The sequence below is a fragment of the Drosophila teissieri genome, chromosome 3L (genome assembly GCF_016746235.2).
Source record: "Drosophila teissieri strain GT53w chromosome 3L, Prin_Dtei_1.1, whole genome shotgun sequence".
NCBI lineage: Eukaryota > Metazoa > Arthropoda > Insecta > Diptera > Drosophilidae > Drosophila > Drosophila teissieri.
The window spans coordinates 4,650,742-4,668,401 of NC_053031.1; the positions used below are offsets into that span (position 1 = coordinate 4,650,742).

Genomic DNA, 17,660 nt, shown 5'->3' on the forward strand with positions numbered 1-17,660 from the left:
GGCGGCTTCTGGGCGTTAGAGTGGGCGTGTCGGAATATGTATGTCGGAATATATATATGATGAAAACCCGATTGCACAGCCAATGCAGCCAACACTTTCACATTTAAATAATGTTCCCAAACATTTTTTCAAATTAAACAAAATCGTATTCTTTTATAAACAATTTATTTCAACTCTTTGGATGGCTTAAGCGACTGGGGCAACGGGCAGATGGGCACCCTGGGGCTGGAATCCGTTCTCATCGGCGACGTAGGTGACCCTGATGGTCTGGCCATCTGGGGCCACATAGTTGTACTCGCCGTGCACAGCGATGGCCTCCTGCTCGGAGCCCACGTTCTTCAACACACCCTCCTCGTTCTTGCTGGTACCGTCACTGGTCTCCGAACTGTCGGAGGATAAGGGTTTAGTCCTTGTTAAGTACTGGCATTGCCATCTAGGCGCTTTATCGACTTACGCATATTTGTAGCTCAGGGGTCCAACATCGGATTCAGATCGCACGATGGAGACATCAGATGGAGCAGCCAGGGCCACAGCGAAGAGGGCGAACAGGACGATGGCGAATTTCATTTTGAAGACGTTGTTGATCGTTGAAGACTCAAAGATTACTATGCTGTTAAGGAGCCTATTCTCAGTTCATTTATAGTCCGGCTCTTTTGGCCTAAGTTTTGCACACTCGCGTCACAACAATCAAAACTAGTTTCGGCTAAGGTAAGCTTAAAACTTGAAATGCATAATTTCAGCAAATATATATGCAGATGGAAATTTAAACGAAAACTAAAGAAACAAATAAGACTACAAAGAGTGGTTTACTTGCAAAATTTTCTGTTAATTATAAATTCCAGAAAGGCATATGGAGAAAGTGTTTCGATTTTAAATCGTTCTCTACTTTATTCCACATACTAAAAGATCTGGAAATTTGTTTGAGTATTGGTTTTTAAAGAATAAATACAGATGTTCAATTAACACCTGCTGTCCCCAGATCGAGTCAACCATATAATGTTAAAGACTTGGCTTTAAGTGCTAATTGCATTAGCTATTGTATTAGCTACCGATGCGGCAATCGTATAAAAGACTCCTGCAACCCGCATTTTGTATATCGAGTAAACTCCGACAACTACTAAGGAACTACCAGTCAAGATGAAGTGCATCCTTGTGTTCGCCTGCCTTTCAATTGCCCTGTGCCTAGCTGCTCCTGCTCCGGATGCAGAGATTGTTAACCAGGTGTCCGATGTCAATGCCGATAGCTATAGCTACAAGTTTGAGACGAGCGATGGCACCAAGCAGGAGCAGCACGGATCACTGAAGAACCTTGGTCCCGAGGACGATGCCTTGCAGGTGGCCGGATCCTATAGCTTCGTGGATCAGGACGGACAGACGCATACCATCAACTACGTGGCGGATGAGAACGGATTCCAACCCCAAGGCGAGGACATTCCCCAACTATGAATCGGAATGTAGAGAGAAAAAACTTGCCGTTAAATCTTAATAAGTTCAGAAACCAAAATAATGAATACCTTTTTAATATCTAACTCAATTTAAATAAAGGTTAAAAAATATTTGTATGTTGATGAGTAATATATATTAAGGATATAGTAACATCGAATACTTTTTAAGATAGAAAATCTTGAATGCATTTCATTTTTGAATCCATAGAAAAAGGAAAGTGTGAGCTGTTACTATAAAAACTTTTAACATAGCATCGTAGAATCAATCGATTTTAGACTGAAACAAACAACTGTCCATACTCCGTGCTAGAGTATTATAATGTGAATTCATTTGCATTTTGTTAAATCTAGAGCTACTTTTGACTTTTGCATCTCGCGAATTCTGGCGTATATAAGCCCCCGCCCAGCTGCAGTGGAGCATCAGACAGTCATCCACTTTCTATCCAGCTCCAACATGAAGTTCCTCTTCGTTTTCGTCGCCCTCTTCGCCGTGGCCTTGGCCCGCCCCAACGACGTCGTGGTCCTGAAGAGCGATTCCGATGTCGGACCAGACACGTGGAGCTCCGACGTGGAGACTAGCGATGGCACCAGCATCAGCCAGAAGGGTGTCCTTAAGAACGCTGGCACCGAACACGAGGCCGCTGTCGTTCACGGATCCTTCTCCTGGGTGGATGAGAAGACCGGCGAGAAGTTCACCATCAACTACGTGGCCGACGAGAACGGATACCAGCCCGTGGGCGCCCATCTGCCCGTGGCCCCAGTTGCTTAAAATGTTTCCAAAATCGATCAAAGAGTTAAAAATAAATGAAAATGCTTAAATTAAATTTTATTCAATGGTTTTTAAATGTTACATGTATTTTTATGATTTAATTTCAAGAAGATTTTCCATTGGATAAACAATTATCTGCCCAGTGAATATTTAGGCCTTCAAAAGAAATGTACGTTGCTCAAAATGGTTTTGAATGCCACGGAAATCTAACCAAGGTCTAGTAAGATACTTACAATTAAGAATAGTTTTTATTATATGGATTAAGATATTTTGAATGAAATAAAGGACCGTTTAAATAAGAGAAACCCGATATAAATATGAAACAAGAAAACATCAAACAAAATGTCAAAAGTGAGGGCGTGGTAGTTTTGGGCTTTCAATGATAACAGGAATGATTAGACTAGCAATAAACACGCTTGAAAATATTTATACATTTTTTTTTGGAATTTTGCAATGCAAAAAGTATTTTCATCTCTCTATTCCACTTTTCGCTGAGCAACTAAACTAAACTAGTTTAGTCTAAATGAGCTGACTATAAATTCGCGAACATTTCGGATTTACCTGCATAGTAATCTTTGAGTCTTCAACGAGCTACAACATCTTCAAAATGAAATTCGCCATCGTCCTGTTCGCCCTCTTCGCTGTGGCCCTGGCTGCTCCATCTGATGTCTCCATCGTGCGATCTGAATCCGATGTTGGACCCCTGAGCTACAAATATGCGTAAGTCGATAAAGCGCCTAGATGGCAATGCCAGTACTTAACAAGGACTAAACCCTAATCCTCCGACAGTTCGGAGACCAGCGACGGTACCAGCAAGAACGAGGAGGGTGTGTTGAAGAACGTGGGCTCCGAGCAGGAGGCCATCGCTGTGCACGGCGAGTACAACTATGTGGCCCCAGATGGCCAGACCATCAGGGTCACCTACGTCGCCGATGAGAACGGATTCCAGCCCCAGGGTGCCCATCTGCCCGTTGCCCCAGTCGCTTAAGCCATCCAAAGAGTTAAAATAAATTGTTTATAAAAGAATTTGATTTTGTTAGCTTTGAAAATTTGTTGCGGAACATTTTCCAATGTGTAGGAAGAAAGTGTTGGCGTAATTGGGTATGTAATCAGGTTTCTTATTTTACATAAGTGTGTTTTGCCAGCATAGTTATTCCCGTTATCGTTAAAAAGTATGTAACAGGCAGAAGGAAGCGTTTCCAACCATATAAAGTATATATATTCTTGATCAGGATCAATAGCCGAGTCGGTCTGGCCATGTCCGTCTGTCCGTCAGTTTGTCCGTCTGTCCGCATGAACTTCGAGATCTCAGGAACTATAAAAGCTAGAAAGTTGAGATTAAGCATGCACGCCTACTCTTTTAAAAATGTTTTGATATATTGATCGGGGTTCTCTTACTTATACGGTCCTTTATATCTTTCAAAATATCTTATAATTAAATCACATAAATTTGAAGTAAGATCTAACTAGAACTTGGATTGATTTCCGTGGCATTCCCGACTTGTGATGTATGTATGTACATACGTACTTGTTCAAAACGGTTTTCTTAGTGAATTCTTCACTGGATCTTAAAACCATTAAAATAGCGAATACAATTTAATTTAAAGAATTTTGATTTATTTTTAACCATTTGATCGATTTTTAAAACATCTTAAGCAACTGGGGCCACGGGCAGATGGGCACCCTCGGGCTGGAATCCGTTCTCATCGGCGATGTAGGTGACGCTGATGTGCTGGCCATCTGGGGCCGTGTAGGAGTAGGAACCCTGGACGTTGAGGGCATGCTCGTCTCCGATATCCTTCAGTGTACCCGCCTCCTGAGCGGCAATGCCATTGCTGGTCTCGTAACTGTCGGAGAATGGAGTAATCCTTGTTAAATACTGGCATTGCTATCCAGGCGCATTAGGGACTTACGCATAATTATAGCCGTCGACTCCAATATTATCCGAATCATATTTCAAGACGACATCATCAGAAGGAGCAGCCAGGGCCATGGCGAAGAGGGCGACGAAAACGAAGAGGAACTTCATGTTGGAGCTGGATAGAGAGTTGGTGACTGTCTGATGCTCCACTGGAGATGGGGCTTATATACGCCAAAATTCGCGAAATGCAAAAGTAGTTTTAGATTTAACAAAATGCTAATGAGTCTATTCACGTTATAATACTCTAGCAAAGAGTATTATCAGTTATTTGATTCAGTGTGAGATCGATCGAATCTACGATGCTATGTTAAATGTGTACGGTTTAATACTATTGAAATTTTGTTTTTAACCAGAGTATGAATTTTGGCTTATTTTGTACATATTTTTATACCCGTTACTCGTAGAGTAAAAGGGTATATTAGATTCGTTGAAAAGTATGTAACAGGCAGAAGGAAGCGTTTTCGACCATATAAAGTATATATATTCTTGATCAGGATCAGTAGCCGAGTCGATCTGGCCATGTCCGTCTGTCCGTCCGTCTGTCTGTCCGTCTGCCCGTCCATCTGTCCGTCTGTCCGTATGAACGTCGAGATCTCAGGAACTACAAAAGCTAGAAAGTTGAGATTAAACATACAGACTCCAGAGACATAAACGCAGCGCGAGTTTGTTGATTCATGTGGCCACGCCCACTCTAACGCCCACAAACAGCATAAAACTGCTACGCCCACACTTTTAAAAAATGTTTTAATATTTTTTCATTTTTGTATTACACTTGAAAATTTTTATCGATTTGCCAAAAAACTTTTTGCCACGCCCACTCTAACGCCCACAAACAGCATAAAACTGCTACGCCCACACTTTTAAAAAATGTTTTAATATTTTTTAATTTTTGTATTAGTCTTGTAAATTTCTATCGATTTGCAAAAAAACTTTTTGCCACGCCCACTCTAAAGCCCACAAACCGCCCAAAGCTGCCACGCCCACACTTTTGAAAAATGTTTTAATATTTTTTCATTTTTGTATTAGATTTGTAAATTTCTATCGATTTGCCAAAAAACTTTTTGCCACGCCCACTCTAACGCCCACAAACCGCCAAAAACTGTCAGTGTTGAAGACTCTCCTTCGCACTTCCACTAGCTGAGTAAAGGGTATCAGATAGTCGGGGAACTCAACTATAGCGTTCACTCTTGTTTTCTTTTTAAATAATTAATGACTAAAATATAGTCAAATAAAAGAAGATGTAAAATTCAAAAACATATTTGAAGCATTTTGATTTATTTTTAACTCTTTGATCGATTTCGGAAACATCTTAAGCAACTGGGGCCACGGGCAGATGGGCGCCCACGGGCTGGTATCCGTTCTCATCGGCCACGTAGTTGATGGTGAACTTCTCGCCGGTCTTCTCATCCACCCAGGAGAAGGATCCGTGAACGACAGCGGCCTCGTGTTCAGTGCCAGCGTTCTTAAGGACACCCTTCTGGCTGATGCTGGTGCCATCGCTAGTCTCCACGTCGGAGCTCCACGTGTCTGGTCCGACATCGGAATCGCTCTTCAGGACCACGACGTCGTTGGGGCGGGCCAAGGCCATGGCGAAGAGGGCGACGAAAACGAAGAGGAACTTCATGTTGGAGCTGGATAGAAAGTTGAGGACTGTCTGATGCTCCACTGCAGCTGGGTGGGGGCTTATATACGCCGGAATTCGAGAAATGCAAAAGTCAAAAGTAGCTCTAGATTTAACAAAATGCAAATGACTCTATTTACATTATAATACTCTAGCAAGTAGTATTGTCAGTTGTTTGTTTCAGTCTAAGATCCATTGATTCTACTGATCAACATAAAAATATTTTGAAGCCTTTATTTAAATTGAGTTAGATATTAAAAATGTATTCAGTAATTTGGCTTCTGAACTTATTTCGGTTTAACGGCTTGTTTTTTCACACTGACTCTATTTATGTTTAGCATAGACTTATATATAATAATAAATATATAATATTTATCTGCCACGTAGTTGTTTTGATTGTTGTAACTTATGCCAAAAGAGCCGGACTATAAATCAACTGAGAATAGGATCTACAATGTCTTCAAAATGAAAGTCGCCATCGCTCTGTTCGTCCTCTTATCTGTGTCCCTGGCTGCCTTGGCCGATGGTGGTGACCGTCTGCCCGATCAGCCCCCCAGAACAGAGAGCTTTTCTATGTATAATGGGTTGTAGTTGATTATAATAAAAGCGGCAAAAAAATTTAACTCAAAACCTTATTTTCATTTGAAGTGAAAGCATATCTACAAAATGGATTGATTTCCTTGAATACTAATATGCTCCAATGATAATTATTGGACATTTAATTATTTTTTTGAAAAATAATGTCAACAAAGGGCGGAATTGAAATAATAAAAGAAGGACTGAAAACAAACTCTAGATTGCTCAAAGATCAGCGACCGGTGGATCCACCCTGTTCATCCCCTTACAACCGCATCCATCGGATGTAGTTTAAAGCTATCAGGTCCAGTTTGACCGGAAACAATGCTGAAATAACGATGCGCTCACTCTCGCAGCCGATCTACATAAATGTTAGCAGAACTCATTTGCGATCCGCCGGATTCGTTGCCACCTTTGACTTTTGCATTTCGCGAATTCTGGCGTATATAAGCCCCCGCCTAGCTGCAGTGGAGCATCAGACAGTCATCAACTTTCTATCCAGCTCCAACATGAAGTTCCTCTTCGTTTTCGTCGCCCTCTTCGCCATGGCCTTGGCCCGCCCCAACGACGTCGTTGTCCTGAAGAGTGATTCCGATGTCGGACCAGACACGTGGAGCTCCGACGTGGAGACTAGCGATGGCACCAGCATCAGCCAGAAGGGTGTCATTAAGGACGCTGGCACTGAACACGAGGCCGCTGTCGTTCACGGATCCTTCTCCTGGGTGGATGAGAAGACCGGCGAGAAGTTCACCATCAACTACGTCGCCGATGAGAACGGATACCAGCCCGTGGGCGCCCATCTGCCCGTGGCCCCAGTTGCTTAAACTGTCCTTGATCACAACACGAACTTTGTTCATTCAGAGACTAAAATAAATTGATTGTTAATTGCAAATAATCGTATCGGTTTTTATTCACATGTGGGGAGCTGCTAAAAAAAATACTAATTGTCAAATGCCCATGCAACTTACACTAAGATGGATAAGATAATTAATTATCAACAAGTTATTAAATGGCAGGATGGTGTTTAATAGGGTGCAATAGGTTACATTTTTGTTTAAACCTTTGTTATATTTCATCTTAATCGTTATCTTAAGTTTGCAATTCGAAAATGTTCTGCTTTGGGAATATTTTACCACTTCATTTTGCAAATAAACTAAAACATAAACAAGTTATAAAATTTTAATTTTTATAATGTTTTTATATTTGATTAAAAATTATACACATCAAGCTTCATTAACAAAGATATTTTCGTTTTTTCTAATCTGTATATACATATGTATATCATACAAAAACTGTCGTTGAACTGTTTATAGTATAGAATTTATGTATGTTATTTAACCCGTTATTTTTAGAGTAACAGGGTATACAAGATTCGTTGAATTGTATGTAACAGGCAGTATACAACTTCTTGATCAGGATCGATAGCCGAGTCGATTTTGCTATGCCCGTCTGTCCGTCCGTATGTTCGTCCGAATGTTCGACCGTATGTTCGTCCGTATCTTCGTCCGTATGTTCGTCCGTATGTTCGTCCATAAGTCCGTCCGTTCGTCCGCCTCGATCTCAGGAACTATTAGCTAGAATGGAGATTCCAGAAACAAGCAGTGTCTATGTTTCCTTCTAATTGTGGGCGTCCGTTCAAAACTGTCGCACCCACATTTATGAAAATTTGTTAGTTTTTATTTTCAGTTCCAACCGATTTTCCAAAAAATGTTATAATTTCTCGTTCGCACGAGTAACGGGTATCTGATAGTTGGGGAGCTCGACTATAGCGTTCTCTTATGTTCTTACACTCATTTTTAGCCAATTATTGCTTTCTTTCAAGATTTTATTTGTCTTTAAAATGTACTCAATATATATAACTTCTTTTACTCTAGTTTGCAACACTATGTCATCATAAAATTTAAAAAGAAAAAAATAAGAAAGTAAATTACCATTGCCAAAATGATGACTTTATACTCTTTAATCATAATGTCACTCATATACTTCTACCATTTTACAATTCATTTAAAAGACAGAGTGCTTATGAATATTTTTCTCTAGCCAGATTTTTTTAGATTAGCAAGCATCTGACCATACTCTTTGCAATATCTTTAAGATCTAAAAAAAAACAGCGAACCGAATTTCATTTAAAGCATTTTCATTTATTTTTAACTCTTTGATCAATTTCGATAACATCTTAAGCAACTGGGGCCACGGGCAGATGGGCGCCCACGGGCTGGTATCCGTTCTCATCGGCGACGTAGTTGATGGTGAACTTCTCGCCGGTCTTCTCATCCACCCAGGAGAAGGATCCGTGAACGACAGCGGCCTCGTGTTCAGTGCCAGCGTTCTTAAGGACACCCTTCTGGCTGATGCTGGTGCCATCGCTAGTCTCCACGTCGGAGCTCCACGTGTCTGGTCCGACATCGGAATCGCTCTTCAGGACCACGACGTCGTTGGGGCGGGCCAAGGCCATGGCGAAGAGGGCGACGAAAACGAAGAGGAACTTCATGTTGGAGCTGGATAGAAAGTTGATGACTGTCTGATGCTCCACTGCAGCTGGGCGGGGGCTTATATACGCCAGAATTCGCGAAATGCAAAAGTCAAAGGTGGCCACGAATCCGGCGGATCGCAAATGAGTTCTGCTAATATTTATGTAGATCGGCTTCGAGAGTGAGCGCATCGTTATTTCATCATTGTTTCCGGTCAAACTGGACCTGATAGCTTTAAACTATTGTCGCCCAACCGGCTGCATCCGATGGATGCGGTTGGATGGGGATGAACAGGGTGGATCCACCGGTCGCTGATCTTTGAGCAATTTAGAGTTTGTTTTCAGTCCTTCTTTTATTATTTATATTCCGCCGAAGAGTTTGCCTACTGCTAAACCGAAAGCATACTAGCACACTGCATACTAGAATGCAATATTAGCACACTGCGGATTTGTTTACTGTTTGGCTTTATCTTTTAACTTAAATCAATCCATTTTGTAGATATGCTTTCACTTTAAATGAAAAGAAGGTTTTGAGTTCGATTTTTTGCCGCGTTTATTTAATAATCAACTAGAAACCATTATATGTACATAGAACAGCTCTCGGTTAGCGTATCCGTATCCGTATCCGCTTAGTTGCCAATGGGCACATTGGGCAGATGGGCACCCTCGGGCTGGAATCCGTTCTCATCGGCGATGTAGTTGACGGTGTAGGTCTGGCCATCATCGGCCACGAAGGAGTAGGAGCCGCGCACCACGATGGCCTCCTGCTCGGTGCCCACGTTCTTCAGCTGACCTTCCTCCTGGTGCTTCTTGCCATCGCTGGTCTCCAGACTGTGGGAGAATGGGTATTTAATCCTTGGATAATCCTGGCGCTGCCCTGGCTGGAATTTGATAGACTTACGCGAAGTTGTAGCCCTCGGGCTGGACGTCGGACTCCAGGCGCAGGATGGTGGCATCCGCATCGGAAGTGGGGGCGGCCAGGACGACGGCGAAGAGGGCGGCGAAGACGATGGCAATGGCGCACTTCATGGTGATTTTTGTTTGGTAAAGGATTCGATGGGAACTTGCGATCGCACGGCTAGTCAACGTTACTTGATTTGTGATGTTTATGGCCCTGTCCGAGCGTTTATATAGTCGGATCGGAGGCCGACAATAGAAGAAAAGTTAGTCGAAAATAAAAATGACTAATTACACGCCGAGCACCAAAGCCAACAAAATTGGCTTGAAAACGCACAAAAACATTATGAAAAAATGCACAACAACCATACGAAGACGCAGATAATAACGTAACACAAAAACTTCTAAGGCAAACAAATCGACGCCGTTTTTAGGAAATACTTCATCATCATTTGCATTTTTCGTAAATCAATCAATCCAATCGCTTCCAAGTCGAAGACAACAAGCCAAACATTTTTGATAATCCATGGGTATTCATATTTTGTGGCAGAGTGGGGCGGCTAGCTTGCCCTCCAGCAAGAGAAGCAACATGTCCAGGAATGGCAGGTGAATCGAATTTAAACTCGGTTTCAGGTTTCAAATTCATAGTTGTCAGTAAAAAAGTTGTCAGTAAAATTATGCACTTGTTCACTTCCCTAAATAAAAATAGAATAAACTGGATATTTTAAAACATGCATAGTATTTGCAGTAAAAATAATTGGTTAAAAGTTTACTACTCGAAAAACCAAAATACAAATAATTGTATTATAATGGAGTCCAGACTTAAGCGAGGAGTCTAACCATTTGTTTATAACCATTTGTTTATAACATTTTAAAAGGTATAATATAACCGGTATATTCATATCAACTACAAACAATTTTATTAAATATTTAAAAAATTTTTTTTTGGATAAAGACTATTAAATTAATAAAACAAAGGCGTGATGTTTTATTAATTTAAGTCATTAAACTAAAACCTAAGCACAAATAGTACTTATCTAAATTTTTTTTGAATTTATATTGGAAAACCCTCCCTTATGTCAAAACTTTTATAGAACAATGAGCATTGCGATAAAGTTGCTCACGTCCCAAAACAAAGAGTACACAGTAAGAATTGAAATGAATGACGTTTCTTTAATATTACGATGTTCTTCAGACGAAACTTAAACATAGTTAACACATTTGCGCTGAATGGGAACTTGATTGGCGAATGACTTTCAATCGGATTCCTTGGGATTACTGAACGGGCCTGGGCAGATGGGCACCCTCGGGCTGGAAACCGTTCTCATCGGCCAGGTACTGGATGCTGTACGTCTGACCATCGTCACCCACATAGGCATAGGATCCGCGGACCACGAGGGCTTCGTGGTCGGTGCCCACGTCCTTCAGCTGGCCTTCCTCCTGGTGCGACTTGCCATCGCTCGTCTCCACGCTAAATGAAACCAGAAACCGGTTAGCAAACGACCTTGACACAGTTGCATATCTGGATATCTGGCAATCTACCAATCTGTTGAACGACAACCACTTACGCGAACTTGTAGCCCTCGGCCAGGACATCGCTGTCGAATCGCAGCACCTGAGCATCCTGCTGGATGGCTGGAGGAGCGGCCAGGGCGCTGGCAAGGAGACAGGTGAAGGCGATGGCGATGGCGAACTTCATTTTGCTGCTGGATGTGGCTGATTGGGATAAGTGGCTCAAGTGATGGGCTCGAGGAGTTTGCAGACAATGCTTGCAATTCCCTCGTCGAGTGGCGAATTTATACTCCTTCGGCCATGTAATGCAATGCGTGTAAATGGCAATTACGGGAGCAAAAGAAACCGAGATCAAAAAAAAAAAAAAGAAAAGGAAAAAAGTGAGAGTGGGAGTGGGAGAAACCAGTTTGTCGTTTTGTTTCCTTTGACCCACACTGGTTACCTAACCAGTTGCTGGATGCTGTGGCTCGGCTCTGGCTGTTTGGCGATTGATTGATTGCAAAGCGACAAGATACACAGATTTCATTTGTCTTCAACAAATTAACTACAAAGTGCGCCCTGCCCAGGCCATGAATTGCGTTAGTTGGTCTTACAAATAGTCAATAAACTGAGAAATTGGGTCACCACGAATTTGGCTCAAGTGCAGGCGAAATGCTTGGCCTAATAAAAAGTTGTTGCCATTTCCCATTTCAATGTCACTCTAATACAGTTTTTCAATAGGTTTGGTTTTTAATTTATTTCTATTAGTTGGCACGTTTGTGTGCTAGGTTAGAAAAATCCCCGAAATTCTTCTTTAAGACTTAAAACCAGAATTATGCTAGCATTGATAAAAAAAATTTTTGTAGACCCAAACTTGTCTTGTTACCCTTTTAAATTAATTTCCTAAAATCAGAAAGTTTTGAAATAAATAAAATTTGTATATCTTTATAAATTACATAGCCAATAGAGTTGGGAACTAGAAGTACATTGATATATGTAATTTGAATCCCATAAAAACTATTAGCAAAAAACCATTAAAAAACACGTTGTTTCCCACACTTTTAGAACCCTTCGTTATTGATTTTCGAAGCTTCAGATGTGGGCAAAAGTTTCAGAAACATATGTACAAATACCGCCTGAAGCGAATGTAGAGGGTTAAGGCAACACCATTTGAACTTTTTGGAGCGTCTTCGCCTCAAATCGTTTGCTTTCAATTTCATTTGGACTTGATTTGCCAGCTTTTTGCCTGCCACTCGAGTCATTTGGATATTCGCATTTTATTACACACTCCGTTAATTAGCCGGAGTTCGGCGTTGGGCTTAGTATGGATTGCAGGTGGATATATTGAACGGCCTTTGCGCAATCCGAGTTAGTCGCATGCGCGGATCGCCAAAGGACAGGTGACAAATGGCCGGATTAACACTGCTGTTCGGCCTAATCCTGGCCAGCTTCTGCGCGTGCTCCTCAAACGCCGCCGATACCGCCCAGATACTGAGATACGATAATGACAACTTGGACAGCGATGGCTATGCCTTCTCGTAAGTAGGTGGTTCAGGGTCAATATCAAGTTTGGAATTAGTTGCTTATACACATCTCCCCGCAGATTCGAGACCAGCGATGGTATCTCGCGCGAGGAGAGAGCCACACTGAAGAATCCTGGTACTCCCGAGGAGGCAATCGCCGTCCAGGGCAGCGTCAATTGGGTGGGACCCGATGGTGTCCACTATAAGCTGAACTATCTGGCCGATGAGAACGGTTTTCAGGCTCAGGGCGAACATCTTCCGCAGGTGGAGCACTGATCACGTGATAGCTTTGGACTTTGTTGAAAGAGAAAAAAGAATAAACAAAAGCGAAAACCACCGAATAGGTAAAGTAGGCGGGTAGACAATAGAAATGAAATACATAATAATAAAATATACACACATAAATGTATATATCTATATGGCTGGGCATAAATTTTCACCCATCGAAATTGAATTGTATTCTAGGCAGGAAATTAGCATATACATTTGTATCTTCCCAAAAACCCGTTTGCTCTTCGCGCCTGAATTGTGTGCGGTAATCGACTAGCTGCAATCTCCGATCCCCCGATCTCGGATCTCCAATCTGCGGGAGCTGACCAAACCGGTTCTATAAACGCCAAAAAGCATCCAAAAAAAAAAAGGTTGCCAAAAAGCGAACAACAATTAAAGAAGCCACAATGCTGCCAACGAAAGTGAGAATTCCGGCTAAAAAAGGGCATTTTAAGGCAATTAACCTAAGCTCCACTCATTTATCAATCGTAAAATGCAAAATAATTGGTCCTTTCCCAGCCTAGACATATCACTTTACACCGTCGGAAAAAATACAATATAAACTTCGTTTTAATTATCTGAAGAATTTAGTAATGCAGGTATAACAATAAGTATAACTAACTAAAAATTAAAACCTTGAAATTTCCATTTAACTGCTCAAGGAATAAAAGAGTTTCGTATAAACAAATTTTAAAAATTATTCAGTATGCACTTTTGACATTACTGTGTACCAGTCACAGATTACTGAATGATTTATAATGCCCGAAAATGACCGGCAGTGACATTACGCATACGCCCAGTTGTATTGTGGTATTGTAGGGCATGCATAGCCCATCCATAGTGGACTGAAATGGTATTGGTATTGGCTTTTGTTGTCTGGTTAGCTGGTAAAAAATCGTTTTTATTTTATTGACTAAGGTCATCAACCAACACTCCGGCTGCTGACTATGGAGATGGAGATGGAGATGGCGATGATGATGATGAGCCGCGTAATCTTAAATCTCTCGTGCCGCATCTTCACTTGAACAGCAAATGCAGCTGACAAGCAATGGCGGTGGAGGTTTTCGTTTTAATTCGATACGAGTCAAGATTTTTGGAGGTTAAAGCGCCCAGCCTTAATCGGAAATTGTGTCAGCAGTTTACAGAGCTCACTGCGGAAATGCTTCGAAATGCTTTACCCGAAAAATTTGCAGCTCTGCAGTTGGATAATTCAAGAATTACATTTATGAGGAAATACAAGCTGAATAAGCAGAGATTTAGTGTTTATATGGTGGGCAATTAAATCTCAAGCTCATGGGAATTCCAAGATTCCATGAATTGACTTCTTCTTCCCGTTCTTTGCTTAATTTCCAAAACATATTTCAAGTGGTTAGGTTGTATTCACTTCCTCACTGCTTACTGCTCACTGCTCACTTCTCTTGGGTATTAAACTTCCAACCCATTTGGCTTTGTCTTGTCTACGATAATCTTTTTCATCACAATTTGTTGATAAGTGCAAACATAGCCATTGACCTATTGCCATAGATTCAAATGTATATATGTCTGTGTACTTGTAGACAAACACGCGCATTGACCAAATATAATATTTGTTTTCTTTTTTAAGCGGCCCAAACATTTCATTATCACTTGCTCCATCATCTTCAGCTCTGATTTTACTTTCAGCTCCCGTGGCGAGGCAATTGAGATGAGATTTGAGAGCACATCAAACGCTTAATGGTCTTTAACTTTTTTTTTTTTGGCTTGTTCAATTAAAAGCTTAATATACTCACGCCGCCATACAGTTGCCTTCAATTATATGCGTATGAGTAGATAATTGTGTTAGCATTTAAGGTGTTTGTTATGGGCCACCTAAACTTCACGGATCACATAAGTGTGGGTAACTGAGTGTGTGTGTTGGGCTCGTAGCACTTGGAGTCTCAGCCCGGCCAGTTATAAATAGCTCAACACTCATTACAGGGAGCCACATTACTCGTTAGTGCCTAATTGTGATAACTACCGGAGCGTGCGGTGCCAACTGAAGTCCCAAACTCAGCCAGGATCTTTTGAAAAGTCTCTACCACAACAATCCCACTCAACATGCAGTCCTCCAGCATCTGTGTCCTGGCCATTTGCGCCTTCGTTTTGGTCTCCTCCATTGGAGCTGCTCCTCTGGACGACTCCCAGCATGCCACCATCCTGAGATACGACAACGACAACATTGGCACTGATGGCTACAACTTCGGGTGAGTTACAAGGACACTGCCAGGGATATTCACCAGGATTGCAACCTTACCCTCGATAAATGATGATAACAGATAACAGAAAGAAACAAATAAAGTGAATGATTTTTTCTGGATTTCAGCTACGAGACCAGTGATGGTGTCACCCGCCAGGAGCAGGCTGAGCTGAAGAACGCCGGCACCGACCAGGAGGCGCTCAGTGTTCGTGGTTCCGTAAGCTGGGTGGCTCCTGATGGCCAGACCTACACCCTGCACTACATTGCCGATGAGAACGGCTTCCAGCCCCAGGGCGACCATCTGCCCCACAACTAAGTATTACCTCTTGGTGTAGTCACTATCTGAATCAGTATTTCTTCATGTTCTAATACAAAAAAATGCAGGGTTTTAAAGTATTTTATCGTTTGCTCCAATGATCATGTTTCATTTTAAATATAGTCGATATCAGTACATAAATAAATCAATCGTATTGTTTGATTATTTGATTAACAGAATCAAATGACAGTCTATAGGTCTTTTAGGGATTTTTGCGATCTAAAAACGTCCCTTGAACCCGGATCAGAAGACGATCACCATGCTAAATATAGTATTTACGGTAGGGCTTCATAAATGAAAAGAAAAGTATGACGCAAGAGGTGGAAGAACTGGGTGCCTGTTCTCCGCACATATTCCATACGCACCGTTGAACGTCGAAGTGCGGTGTGTGTCTCGTTTTGTCTCGTCTCGTCTCGTCTGGCGACTTTGCCTGGACGGCCTTCGGTTGGCAGAAACTTGCAAATTTTTGGCACAGCCAAACATGTTTGGGTTTTTGTTGTCTTTGTAATTAATACATAATTAAAGTGGCGCATATTGAAAAATGTGCGAGGGATCTGGCCACAAATGAAAACGAAGTTTTGAAGGTTAATTTCAGGCGTTGATTTAAATTTCATACGATGCTAATGAAATTTGGAAGATGCCTTCCAAAAACCAACATACACAGCACACAGAGAGCCAAACGTCGAAATTAATATGCATGAAATCAAAAGCGACAATGATCAAACTAGTTTTCGAATGAAACGATTGGCCGCATTGACCGATCTTCAAGCCAACTCGGCAGCTGACGTCGTTGCCATGCCCAATTTTGAGTTGAACACACTTGGGCTAATGCCTTCTTGATTTATATACTTATTGTTAAAGACAGAACTTTTGGATGGAGTGCTCAAAAAAGTTCTAAATATACTTATGCATGGCGAACTGGAGTAGTAATATTTAAGCTTGTATTTAGCTTAAGCAAGTAGAAGGGATATGTTAATAAATATAGCCAAGTTTTATCAATCCTATCAAATCCTTATCTAAGAGTTCTTTCATTTTAAGTTCATTGTTAGTGGAGAACTAGCCAATTAGTAGAACTATCTTGCTTAGCGACTATTTATTTCAAGTCTTTCAAGTTTGATAAGATGCAAAATGTGCAGGCACATTAAATCGAAAAACCAGATGAAGCATCAAATTATAGTTTTGCGATTTCAAAAATGCGCTTAAGTTCGCGCAACTAATAAAAATTACATAAATTTGGTGTGAGATATGCAAGCATTTGTTGTTTGACTGTGTCTGGGCTTAGTTTGCAAACTAAGTATAAAAGTGTGCATCCTGCAGACCATCGCTATTATTCGTATCAAACCCTTTGAGATCTGCCAACGAGCCAAAATTCAACATGAAGTTCCTTATCGTCTTCGTCGCCCTCTTCGCTTTTGCTGCCGCTTTGGATTCCGAAGCCCAAATTATTAAATTTACTTCCGACGTTGGACCTGAGAGCTTCAACTACGAGTAAGTAGACTGAGGGGTGGCGCCTCCACAGAATGCCGAACTAATGAACTGATTCTGACATTTGCATTAGGTATGCGACCAGTGACAGCCAGTCTGCTAACGCCCAGGGAAACTTGCTATACCCTAACACCGATCACGAGAGCCTTTCTGTCCAGGGATCCTACAAGTACGTTGGTGATGATGGTGTCACCTACGAGGTTCGGTACGTCGCCGATGAGAACGGATTCCAGCCCCAAGGAGCTCATCTGCCCGTTTCTCCCTAAGCCTTTCGAGGTGGAATATCAGGATTATATTTAGACGAAATAAAGAAAAATAATGAATAAATAATATATATACAAAATCAGTTTTTCAATTTCTTATTTGGGCCACAAGACGTGAGCTTGAAATGAATGAAAATGAAATATTATTTACACAACTTTTACTCATTCTGAAGCAATGAATAGAAATCGATGATTGGATAACTAAAGTTATTATTTTGCGTGTTTGAAGTTTTTGATTGCAATGATTAAACTTATCCTTTAGTCAATTTTTATAGTAGACGCTTAGATATGTATTAAAAAACCATTTATCATTAATGTTTACAAAAAAGGGAATTAAAACTCCCTTATCCACACCCACGCCAATAATGATGGTAATACACAAGGTTGTTGTAGTTTCT

General features: G+C 41.3%; 12 protein-coding genes across 14 annotated transcripts; 7 read left to right on the forward strand and 5 right to left on the reverse strand.

The window, feature by feature from the left end:
* Positions 1-186: 186 nt before the first annotated feature.
* On the reverse strand, positions 187-567 carry LOC122617865 (larval cuticle protein 65Ag1-like). Its single transcript, XM_043793886.1, has 2 exons — positions 455-567; positions 187-385 (listed from the first exon to the last, which is right to left on the reverse strand). Exons 1-2 carry the CDS (start codon positions 565-567, stop codon positions 187-189), a joined length of 312 nt encoding a protein of 103 aa, XP_043649821.1.
* Positions 568-1,137: 570 nt separating this feature from the next.
* LOC122617862 (larval cuticle protein 65Ag1) lies at positions 1,138-1,446 on the forward strand. The gene has a single exon (XM_043793880.1). It carries the CDS (start codon positions 1,138-1,140, stop codon positions 1,444-1,446), a length of 309 nt encoding a protein of 102 aa, XP_043649815.1.
* Positions 1,447-1,899: 453 nt separating this feature from the next.
* Positions 1,900-2,214, forward strand: LOC122617858 (larval cuticle protein 65Ab1-like). The gene has a single exon (XM_043793877.1). The coding sequence runs from the start codon at positions 1,900-1,902 to the stop codon at positions 2,212-2,214; it is 315 nt and encodes a 104-aa protein (XP_043649812.1).
* A 607-nt stretch (positions 2,215-2,821) lies between these two features.
* Positions 2,822-3,202, forward strand: LOC122617866 (larval cuticle protein 65Ag1-like). Its single transcript, XM_043793887.1, has 2 exons — positions 2,822-2,934; positions 3,004-3,202. The coding sequence occupies exons 1-2, from the start codon at positions 2,822-2,824 to the stop codon at positions 3,200-3,202; spliced, it is 312 nt and encodes a 103-aa protein (XP_043649822.1).
* A 663-nt stretch (positions 3,203-3,865) lies between these two features.
* LOC122617864 (larval cuticle protein 65Ab1-like) lies at positions 3,866-5,759 on the reverse strand. Of its 2 annotated transcripts, none has more exons than XM_043793884.1 (2): positions 5,547-5,759; positions 3,866-3,979 (listed from the first exon to the last, which is right to left on the reverse strand). In XM_043793884.1, the coding sequence occupies exons 1-2, from the start codon at positions 5,757-5,759 to the stop codon at positions 3,866-3,868; spliced, it is 327 nt and encodes a 108-aa protein (XP_043649819.1). The 2 variants fall into 2 exon arrangements, with proteins under 2 accessions (XP_043649819.1, XP_043649820.1); XM_043793885.1 differs by lacking the exon at positions 5,547-5,759 and adding an exon at positions 4,128-4,243 and having other exon boundaries at positions 3,866-4,061.
* Positions 5,760-6,841: 1,082 nt separating this feature from the next.
* Positions 6,842-7,156, forward strand: LOC122617860 (larval cuticle protein 65Ab1-like). The gene has a single exon (XM_043793878.1). The coding sequence runs from the start codon at positions 6,842-6,844 to the stop codon at positions 7,154-7,156; it is 315 nt and encodes a 104-aa protein (XP_043649813.1).
* A 1,352-nt stretch (positions 7,157-8,508) lies between these two features.
* Positions 8,509-8,823, reverse strand: LOC122617861 (larval cuticle protein 65Ab1-like). The gene has a single exon (XM_043793879.1). It carries the CDS (start codon positions 8,821-8,823, stop codon positions 8,509-8,511), a length of 315 nt encoding a protein of 104 aa, XP_043649814.1.
* Positions 8,824-9,431: 608 nt separating this feature from the next.
* On the reverse strand, positions 9,432-9,858 carry LOC122617869 (larval cuticle protein 65Ag1-like). The gene is made up of 2 exons (XM_043793889.1): positions 9,704-9,858; positions 9,432-9,633 (listed from the first exon to the last, which is right to left on the reverse strand). Exons 1-2 carry the CDS (start codon positions 9,829-9,831, stop codon positions 9,432-9,434), a joined length of 330 nt encoding a protein of 109 aa, XP_043649824.1. The 5' UTR covers positions 9,832-9,858.
* Positions 9,859-10,974: 1,116 nt separating this feature from the next.
* On the reverse strand, positions 10,975-11,404 carry LOC122617870 (larval cuticle protein 65Ag1). Its single transcript, XM_043793890.1, has 2 exons — positions 11,268-11,404; positions 10,975-11,170 (listed from the first exon to the last, which is right to left on the reverse strand). The coding sequence occupies exons 1-2, from the start codon at positions 11,396-11,398 to the stop codon at positions 10,975-10,977; spliced, it is 327 nt and encodes a 108-aa protein (XP_043649825.1). The 5' UTR covers positions 11,399-11,404.
* A 1,192-nt stretch (positions 11,405-12,596) lies between these two features.
* On the forward strand, positions 12,597-12,989 carry LOC122617863 (endocuticle structural protein SgAbd-6). 2 transcript variants are annotated; one of them, XM_043793883.1, is made up of 2 exons: positions 12,597-12,732; positions 12,794-12,989. In XM_043793883.1, exons 1-2 carry the CDS (start codon positions 12,695-12,697, stop codon positions 12,987-12,989), a joined length of 234 nt encoding a protein of 77 aa, XP_043649818.1. In that variant the 5' UTR covers positions 12,597-12,694. The 2 variants fall into 2 exon arrangements, with proteins under 2 accessions (XP_043649818.1, XP_043649817.1); XM_043793882.1 differs by having other exon boundaries at positions 12,597-12,728.
* Positions 12,990-15,059: 2,070 nt separating this feature from the next.
* LOC122615759 (endocuticle structural protein SgAbd-6) lies at positions 15,060-15,514 on the forward strand. The gene is made up of 2 exons (XM_043790850.1): positions 15,060-15,205; positions 15,325-15,514. The coding sequence occupies exons 1-2, from the start codon at positions 15,060-15,062 to the stop codon at positions 15,512-15,514; spliced, it is 336 nt and encodes a 111-aa protein (XP_043646785.1).
* A 651-nt stretch (positions 15,515-16,165) lies between these two features.
* On the forward strand, positions 16,166-17,265 carry LOC122615761 (larval cuticle protein 65Ag1-like). Its single transcript, XM_043790852.1, has 2 exons — positions 16,166-17,002; positions 17,073-17,265. The coding sequence occupies exons 1-2, from the start codon at positions 16,890-16,892 to the stop codon at positions 17,263-17,265; spliced, it is 306 nt and encodes a 101-aa protein (XP_043646787.1). The 5' UTR covers positions 16,166-16,889.
* Positions 17,266-17,660: the final 395 nt, after the last annotated feature.